The following is a 10,214-nucleotide window of genomic DNA, read 5'->3' as shown; positions in this document are numbered from 1 at the left end:
TGAAATATGCCCCAGAAACAGGCCACCGTCACCAAGAACACGGGCTCATCTCAGATACTGGGCAGGACATACCAGGGTACGTTGAATAGAACTGTGTGTAATAGAACTAGGGTGCAGGTATGAAAGACTGAAATCACTTGAAGCTTCTGTTAAATGACATTTTGTTGTGGGACAGGTTACAGTCCACTTATCAGCCAATCAGCGCCTGTATATGGTCCTGTAGTGTATAACTTGCCAGGAAATTATTATTGTGAAGTTTCCTTTTGTTTGATGCAAGACACGGCCATATACAGGGTCTAATTCAGAGATGCACGCTAATGCGATTGTTACACAGATCGAGTGTTTTTTTTGCCATTGTGCATGTGTATAAGCCGTACTGCGCATGTGCTGCGATTATCTTGCGATTCCGTACACACAGAGGGTCCATTCGCATAGTGAGTGACAGGTAGTCAGCGTCTGGGGGAGGTAACGGGGGTTGGTCAATAAAACACAGGCGTGGCTGTCCGTTTAAACGCTGTTACATGGGCGTGCATAAATTAGCCCTTGTGATCTCCTACACAGCGTATCAGGAGTAGGGATGGACGTCGGAAACCCACCATCATATGATGGCAGTGCTTCCACCATCAAATCTTTCGATGCGATGGTAACTAGCCATCGCATCAAAAGAATTCGATGGCAAAAACTATTAATATGACTAGTTAAGGGGCGGGGCTTGGGGGCGGGGCTGGGAGCCGCAGCAGAAAAAAAAAACACCTGAGGCTGGGGCAGAGGAGAGAGAAACACTGTCACTCCCCCTGCTGCTTCTATGTCACAGCTGACACTGGGAGTCTGGATCTGTTGGTGAGTGACCAGGACTGCACACTGATTGGCTCGCACTGTCTCAGAGAGCCAATCCGAGCTAGCATAGAGGGGAGGGAGGGACTGAGGGCCAGGTCTGAGGCAGTGAGAGACAGCCTCCAACGATCCCAGCAGCATGAGCCATGGAGATCATCACATGCAGAGACACAGAACGCAGCAGCCAGGGGAGGCAGAGCTTTTAGTATTTAAAGAAAAGAAGCCACCATCGCAACACCATTGAATGATTACCATTCGATGGCAACAAACATCGGAATGCTGCCATCGAATGGTGAAAACACTAACATCGCAATAAAAACACTGATGGTCGGCAAACATCGACCATCGATGTCCATCCCTAATCAGGAGAGCTGCCGAGCCTGCGGCTGGTCAGATCTGCTGCACGGGCAAGATGGCCGCTCGATGTTACAGATATTTACGCAGGTAAGCAACGTCATACGCAGATGAGAAGGCAGCAGCGGGCGTCCCTGTGCTCGGGTAAGCTTTGGAACTATTAGCATATTTTTACAGGTGCGTTTACATTAGCTTCCATCTCTGAATCAGACCCAGAATGCATCCAATTCATTGTCATTCCTTTCACTGCAGTAATAAATTAAATATCTGGTTAAAAAAAAATAAGGTAAAACATTTTAGACACATCATAAAATGATCTATAGAAAGTACACAACATTTATTACCTAGGATCCAGGAGGAAACAGATAAATTAAAATAACTTACATTAATGTCCTCTCATTGCCCTCTTGGTATATAAATCACGGAGGCCGCAGTGTTAGATCAGCGATGCCTACTGTAGTTGAGGGATTAACTCAGCAGGGAGAAGTGTGTACAATTGTATGTTAAAGTCTGTACAACAGTGGTTAAACTAAATGGTTCATTGGGGGAGGATCATGTAGAGCTGGACGCGTTTTACATCAAAGCACAGGTGTAAAATGCGTCTGAAAATAAAAACGCAATTCCCTGTGCAGTGGCAAACGCAGGATTTCTAGAGGGGGGTTTATAAATGCCTGATTTTAGAGTGAGTGTGACCAGTCCATGAAGAGGACATAATTAGCACTGATCCAGCTTTAATATACATTATACAAAGTGTATAGTGTGTGTCATAATTCCAGCATCTCTAGGACCGGCGATCACAGTAACCCACTAGATGCGGCAGTAGGGCCATTCTGTCTGAGCTGAGTGTTTTTAGGTCTCATGTGGGAACCATTCCAGATCATGGGAGCAAGTCCGGGAGTCTGGGGGAGCAGCAGAAGAACCTAGCACTGCCCTGGACATATATGTACATATTGGTCTCCTTATGCACTGGATAACAGTATTAATAATTAACCCAATAGATGGTCTATAGCAGTGCAACCCTAACAGTGCATGTTTTCCAGATCTCCTAGTTGGTGCACAGGTGCATTCATTACTGGCTGACACATGTTAAAAAATCCACAGGTGGTGCTAATTATTAATTTGTGATACTGAGGAGAACATGCAGCACTAGTAACATTGTATTATATTACTATTTCTAATCTGCTCATGGAGTGGTCAGGGAAGGGAGGTTTCCAGGCAACTGGAACCCCCCCCTCCTGCATTTGCTTATGTTGTGTATTCTGATGCTGGAAAAAGATGGGAAAAATTAATCAGCTGTAGCAATGAGAGATGATAAAAGGTTGTGGGCATGTGACGTTCGGTGTGCCACGTCATAAGAGGTCATGCGTGCGTTCTATAAGGAAATGTAATTTTGTGTCACCTTTTACATAATATAAACAGGTGGCTTTAGCACTATTGTTCTAAAAAGAAATTGCAAAAAATCCACCAGTATCTTTTGGGTCCACACAGCGGTAACACAGTTGCAGGTTATTAATGTCACCAGTTTTGTCAATACAGGTGCAGCAGTGAGCAGTCCACAATCTGCCACCCTCATATGGAGAGCCTGGCGCCTCTGATTGGCAGGGCAGGAACCTCCTGTACATTCAGGTGTATGAAATGCATACTTTACCTACTTATTTCTTAAGCTGCATAAACACACAACGATTTTTTGAACGATTATCGTTAAACAATATCGTTTGAAAAAATCGTTCGCTTTCTGTGTCAAACGATGAACGATAATCGTTCATGCGCGTTCACGTTTGTAGTTTGTAGTTCAGTCAGACTTGTCAACTCGACGATTTTCATTAAGGGAATATGCAAAAATCGTTTGTAGTTCAAAAAAATTGTTCATTACACTTTAAAAAATCTGACAGATAATCTGACAGAAAATGGTTCAGAAAATCGTTGGTAACAAAATCGTTGTATGTGTATACAGCTTTAAGGTGCGTACACACACAACGATGTAAGTAATGAACGATTTTCGTTCAGTTTTTCCCTTGAAAAAGTGAATGAAAATCGTTTTACAAAGTAGTTGGTTTTACTTTACATAATAAACGATTTTCTGTGTGTTGAAGGAAAAATGTTACAACTTCTACTGAAAATCATTCAGTCTGACTGATCTACAAACTACAATCGACAAACGTGAACACGCATGAACGATAATAGTTTATTGTTTTACACTGAACGATTTATTGAATGATAACGACGTCGTTATAGTTAAGTCGTTCAAAAAATCATTGTGTGTGTACGCACCTTTAACATTAAAAAAAAAAAACATCCTTTAGTTTGATACACATATGACTTCTGAACAGAATGTAAATAGCGGTGGCTTTCATGTCAGTCCTTTAAATAAATACATGTACGCAAATATAGAAATAGAGGTTTGTAGGGGAAGGTGGGACATATTCATATTCTTTGCCTATGATAAGCTATGTCCAAGGGTCTTTGTCCAGTGTTCTAGGCACCTTTTCTAAAATAAAGCATTTTTGGCCCAGCGGGATGTACATCTGCACCTCATGCTACCGGGTAACACATGTCTCTGTCCGGTACTGTGTGTAGCTAGGGGCAGCTGTGTATTCTCTATGACTACTTCCAGGAGTCAGGAACCAGCTTTGACACTCGGTGACATACAGAATTGCACGCGTTAAGTGGCTGCGTCTGAGAGTATGGGTGACTCTGGCTTCTGCTCAGTTTCCGGTGTATTTTGGGGTCCATTGTTGGGGTTCTGCTCACTGGTCTCAGGGTCTTGGGCTTCGTAGCATGGATTAACACGTCCGTGAGCCAGCTGGAAGAATAGGCTGCCATCCGAGCCAGAGTGATGATCCACCAAAGCCGCGAGGCTGGAAAACTCCTGCGCCAGGTGCTGAGGAGAGAGGGGAGAGCATGCATTAACACGGCCGGATGTAACAGGACTCATTTACATCCCTATTTACTAAAAAAACAAAAAAAAACAAAATTTTTATAGCTACTAAACACAGCAACAAAAAAAATCTGTTATTGACACAATTTATAAATAACTTTCTTACTAAATACATTGCGCAACCCCGGGCAGGAAAATTCAGGGTAATACGTATTCTTCTAGGTAATAATCTGCACCATACCTGGAAGCAGTACTTGGCCTGCGGGACATATGCTATGTAATAATCTGCACCGTACCTTAGTGTTCATTCTAGCACCCTGCACCTGTCACAGCCCGTGCAGTTACTCTTTCCTGCCTGGGGTGTCACTCTCTGCTCTGGTGCTTCTAGCACACACTGGTCTGTATATCAGAAATGTGTTGCATCAGCTGAGTATGCTAGATGCACCAGAGCAGAGAGTGACACCCCAGGCAGGAAAGAGTAACTGCACGGGTTGTGACAGGTACAGGGAGCTAGAATGAAGACTAGTACCTGGAAGCAGTACTTGGCCTGCAGGATTTATTCTAAGTAATATTCTGCACTGTACCTGAAAGCAGTACTTGGCCTGCAGGATTTATTCTAAGTAATAATCTGCACCTTACCTGGAAGCAGTACTTGGTTTGCGGGATGTATTCTAGGTAATATTCTGCACCTTACCTGGAAGCAGCACTTGGCCTGTGGGATGTATTCTAGGTAATAATCTGCATCGTACCTGGAAGTAGTACTTGGCCTGTGGGACGTATTCTAGGTAATAATCTGCACCTTACCTGGAAGCAGCACTTGGCCTGCAGAACTTATTCTAGGGAATAATCTGCACCTTACCTGGAAGCAGCACTTGGCCTGTGGGACGTATTCTAGGTAATAATCTGCATCGTACCTGGAAATAGTACTTGGCCTGTGGGACGTATTCTAGGTAATAATCTGCACCTTACCTGGAAGCAGCACTTGGCCTGTGGGACGTATTCTAGGTAATAATCTGCACCTTACCTGGAAGCAGCACTTGGCCTGTGGGACGTATTCTAGGTAATAATCTGCACCGTACCTGGAAGTAGTACTTGGCCTGTGGGACGTATTCTAGGTAATAATCTGCACCGTACCTGGAAGTAGTACTTGGCCTGTGGGACGTATTCTAGGTAATAATCTGCATCGTACCTGGAAGTAGTACTTGGCCTGTGGGACGTATTCTAGGTAATAATCTGCACCTTACCTGGAAGCAGCACTTGGCCTGTGGGACGTATTCTAGGTAATAATCTGCATCGTACCTGGAAGTAGTACTTGGCCTGTGGGACATATTCTAGGTAATAATCTGCATCGTACCTGGAAGTAGTACTTGGCCTGTGGGACGTATTCTAGGTAATAATCTGCACCTTACCTGGAAGCAGCACTTGGCCTGTGGGACGTATTCTAGGTAATAATCTGCATCGTACCTGGAAGTAGTACTTGGCCTGTGGGACATATTCTAGGTAATAATCTGCACCGTACCTGGAAGCAGCACTTGGCCTGCGGGACGTATTCTAGGTAATAATCTGCACCGTACCTGGAAACAGTACTTGGCCTGTGATACCTATTCTAGGTAATAATCTGCACTGTACCTGGAAGCAGCACTTGGCCTGTGGGACGTATTCTAGGTAATAATCTGCACCGTACCTGGAAGCAGTACTTGGCCTGTGATACCTATTCTAGGTAATAATCTGCACTGTACCTGGAAGTAGTACTTGGCCTGTGATACCTATTCTAGGTAATAATCTGCACCGTACCTGGAAGTAGTACTTGGCCTGCGGGGTTCTGTACACCCTATAAGGGATTACCCCACACTGTGTGCTCATGAACATCGTAATCTCTCCCGCACACTGCAGATCGCCCTGGAATAGGAATGCTCCCATACGATCCTCTTTCAGTAGGGCAAGACTTGTGTCCCTACAAAACATATAACAGATTACAACCAATACTTGAGTCCCTACTGCTATTGTGACAATATATGTGCTATTGACACTGAAACTATTATGATAATATAGGTACTTGGGTCATTATTAGTATTGTGCATATTTATCATAATTAAATTCACAAAAAAAAAACAAGCAGAAAACCGCAGTTTCGTGATTTATATTATCGGTGGCACTTTCCATTGCTTTAAGTTTTACACAGGAGATATCATAGATATGCTTCCGTGTCCTTAATGTGTCATTTATCAAGATTTAGCTAACTCTCCCCATGGCACTAGCTGTCAGATTTCTGGAGACTTAGTGGGGAAGAGGGATCTGAAAAAATCCCCCCACCCCCCATGTGCCCGCAGCTCTTCCTCAGCTTCTCTTGTCCATGGTAGTAGACATGACCTCTTCAGTTAGTCCCCGACCAATTCTGTTGATTAGAAGCTACATTCTAGTGTAGCTATAAGTGTATCGGGCTATATTGTTTTTAATAGTCATGTTTGAAATGAACTTGTGCAGCAGCTGCCACATTTTGATACAAGAATGTAAAGTGTTTTGTAGAGGTGGAAGATTGTGGTGGATCTCTCCGTGGCCCTCAGGACCTCTTTGCCGTGGTGAAGTAGGTATGGCTCCCGGCATAGCTCTAATGACAGGCGTAGGGTTTTCGACACCTGTCATTAGTACCTTGCCGGGATTTGACAGTCGGGAAGCCAGCTGTCGGCATTCAGACCATCGGCTTCCTGACTACATCCCCTTTGCCGGGACAACTTAATTTCACAAGGGCTACCCCGGCACTGAGACAATGGTAAACACGTGCGAGTGAATACAAAAAAGTGCTCAAGCATTTCCATGAATCATGATATATAGACCCTATAGACCTATTGTGTGACAATATGTATATAAATGTATATCCTTATGTAAGAAAAAAGGTGCTGTATAATGTGATCGGAGTTTATACTGTAATGCAACATGTACACATTGCAGATTTAGATGCACCGCTAAAGCTGGGCACACACTTTGGCAACGGATGGGTCAGCAGACCGTTACGCCGTCTGGACGGCTGATTGATAGGCTATACACACCTACCAGTCAGCCGCTCGATATGTCTTGGCTGACATCACAATTTGGCCAGTATCTACATTTGCCCACCCAGTTGAGATATCAGTATCAGCGGAGCCTACAGCCGGTGTACGAGCAGTCGGTGGGTCACTTGTACACAGTGGCAGTAATCACGGCAATGTTGGGCGGGGCCAAAATTACGCAATCGCGTGGCCATGCCCCCGCTCTGCCCACAAATACTGGGCAATATATCCGCCTGCACCCTCCTATGCCGGCCACGACCCCCTGCTATGCCAACCTGGCTAATTCCTCCCGGAGGGGGCCAGCCGGAATGTCGGCAAGCATGTAGAACACTCCCTCACCTAGAGTGTATCCTAGGGTTGTTTCTAGTTGCTGCTCTGGGTACTGTGAGGTCTTCCCTAACCCCCTATAAAATGAATTGGTAAATCTAGACCTGGTGCGCATTTCCTTTCATAGGCGCTATCCTGAAACCAGCCCTTAAATGTTATGTTGTATCTGTATGTAGTGTTCACTCTAGCACCCTGCACTTCTCACAGCCCGTGCAGTTCCTCTTTCATGCCTGGGGTGTCGCTCTGTGCTCTGGTACTTCTAGCACACTCAAGTAACGAAAAAAAAACAGCTGAGATACAGAATAGAGTGATAGAAGCACCAGAGCAGACAGTCACACCTTAGGTAGGAAAGAGGAACTGCATGAGTTGTGACAGGTGCAGGGTGCTAGAATGAACACTAGTGTGTACTATATGTTTGTTTTACAATAAATGTAATGCTTTCTAAATAAACATTAAACAACATGTTTTCAAAATTGTCAGAAAAAAAAATACTTATTATAACTTGTCCGCTACTATGTTAAAAAGGTTATAACCAGTATATCTCATAGCAGGTTAATAATTTAAAAAGCATTTAAATTGCATCTTAATAGCAGAGTATGTGTATAGCTATATAACATTTTTGGACACTTCTGGAAATGGCCTCTATACTATATATTCCCATATTTCAGAGAGACACTAGTAAATGTTGCTCCTGTTTGGCCAATAAACCAGCACTTGCAGTTTTTAGTGCCAGCAGTTGAAATCATTCCGTTGCCATAGTGGATGTAAGGTCTGTGTACAGTAGGGGCGCTTCCTTATGCTAGTCACTGTGTTGTGCAGATTGTGCTAGCTATGGTTGTTCTCTTCACAGCTTGGCCAATCCTGACGGCCTTTGTCAGGGGCAAGCGTTTGTGTTGGTGCGGTGTGTGTGCCAGGTATAAATGTCAGGGTTCTGGGCTTCACATTGTTCTGATCAGCTGTCATTCAGAACTCTGACGCGTGCAAAGGTTCATTTGTATTAAAAATTGCATAAAAGTAAGACACATTGGGCCTGATTCAGACCCGGTTGCAAGCGCTGAGCGCTCGCAACCGGGTCGATGGTGGCCCACAGCACATGCGCACGACGGAGCCGGCTCCGCCATGCGCATGCGCGAGACCCGGCTAGCGACGGGCAAGCTGTCGCTCCGGGTCTCGCACCAAAGGGGGCGAGCTGTCGATGTTGAGTGACAGCTCGCCCCGTTTGGTGGGCGGGCCGGGGGCGTGGCTGCCCAAACGGAGGCGTTCCCGATGCTGTTTGATGTCAGTGGAGAGCTTCCGGCTCTGTTAGAGTCGAAAGCTCTCTGGGGCTTGCGATGAACGAGACCCTACCACAAGGGTCTCGTCGCAAGCCCGATTGTTGCGATGGTCTTGACCATCGCGACCATCATCATGGCCGTTCGCTATAGCTGTGGGTGACCACCGCCTATGCGAGCCTCCATGATGATGGTCGCGATGGTCAAGACCATCGCGACCATCGGGCTTGCGACGAGACCCTGCGGTAGGGTCTCGCTGCCGCAAGCCCTGGAGTAGTGATGTCAGTGGGGCCGGACCCAGACGGTAGGTGTTCCCACGCTCACCCCGGCACGCCCACCGAAGGGGGCGTGCTGTCACTCACCATCGACTTGGCTGTCGCTATGCGGGTCTCGCGCATGCGCACGACGGAGCTCCCTCCGTCGTGCGCATGTGCATTAGGGCACCATCAACCCGCTTGCGAGCGTCCTGCGCTCGCGAGCGGGTCTGAATTAGGCCCTGAATACGGAGATAAGTTTCCGACAGGCGAAAAGTCACAATCGGCGATACTTTTTTGCGGATCTCGGCTTTTCGCTTCTAATGGAATACGGCCCTTAGCTTCCAAGTTCGGCTGTATTTCGGCATTACCAGGGAGGTCTGACTGTAATAATCGCCTTAAAGCTCACACATTCATATGTCCCATTAAAATGTGTATTGCCTCTTCCGATCCTAGGTAGAGGTGTCCTCTTCATTCTTACAAAGGACATGGTCATTCAAAGTCTATGTTCAGTCCTCTGGGAGTTAATGTTTTCATGCATGGGCGTAACTACCATAGGTGTAAGGGGTGCAGCTGATATGGGGCCCAGAGGTTAGGGGGGCCCATCTTCCTTGTCAGAGTTACATGTGTTATATATACATTTTTCACCATTGGATGGTACATAGGGGCCCTTACAGACTTTTGCTATGGGGCCTTCATATACCTAGATACGCCCCTGTTTTCATGTCTTAACTCCATTCACTGTCTTCTCTTGACATTACGTCGCTCTCGGTAATCACCCCCTCACCCTGGGATATCCGCTGTTGTCACCGCATGGAACGGAAGGAGGCTTTGATCATGGTTATGGGTCTCTCTGATATGTTCCGAGACACTAGGCCGTATTCAATTAGATGCGAAAAGTCAGTTTCCGCAATACTTTTTGCCGATGACGTCATTTTCGCCGGTTTCATTTATCCCCGTATTCAATTTTAGCATCTTTTCCTCGGTGCGAAAACGCAACGTAATAGGCGAAAAAGTTTTGCCTATGATTACCCGGCGGAAAAAAAGTGCAGAATTGGGGTTTTGGGGTGCAGAGGTGCGGAAACCACCCTGTACCCTTTGAACACCCCCCTAGACACAAATTGTGCAAAAAAGTACACAAAGGACACCCCAAAAAAGCACTTTGAAAAAAATGGGTGAAAAAAAAATAAAAGTGGGGGTACAAATTAAAAAGCTAGCGAAATACCCTTTTTGGGGGTCTGCAAGTATG

The 10,214-nt window shown here is 45.6% G+C and overlaps 1 protein-coding gene across 3 annotated transcripts in view; it reads right to left on the bottom strand.

Annotated features, from left to right (window-relative positions):
• Nucleotides 1–3,361: 3,361 nt before the first annotated feature.
• SH2D5 (SH2 domain containing 5) overlaps nucleotides 3,362–10,214 on the bottom strand; it is a 32,752-nt gene continuing 25,899 nt past the window's right edge. For all 3 annotated transcript variants that reach the window (XM_088462071.1, XM_088462072.1, XM_088462073.1), the window contains 2 exons: nucleotides 5,861–6,020; nucleotides 3,362–4,069 (listed from right to left, as the gene is read on the bottom strand). In XM_088462071.1, coding sequence (XP_088318197.1) covers nucleotides 3,851–4,069; nucleotides 5,861–6,020 — 379 coding nt within the window. In that variant the 3' untranslated portion in view covers nucleotides 3,362–3,850. The remainder of the gene's footprint in view (nucleotides 4,070–5,860; nucleotides 6,021–10,214) is intronic.

This window comes from Taudactylus pleione, unplaced genomic scaffold (assembly GCF_031769625.1).
Source record: "Taudactylus pleione unplaced genomic scaffold, aTauple2 ptg001146l, whole genome shotgun sequence".
Classification (NCBI taxonomy): Eukaryota; Metazoa; Chordata; class Amphibia; order Anura; family Myobatrachidae; genus Taudactylus; species Taudactylus pleione.
The sequence above is the reverse complement of the archived record's forward strand: the minus strand, read 5'-3'. Positions and strand labels throughout refer to the sequence as shown.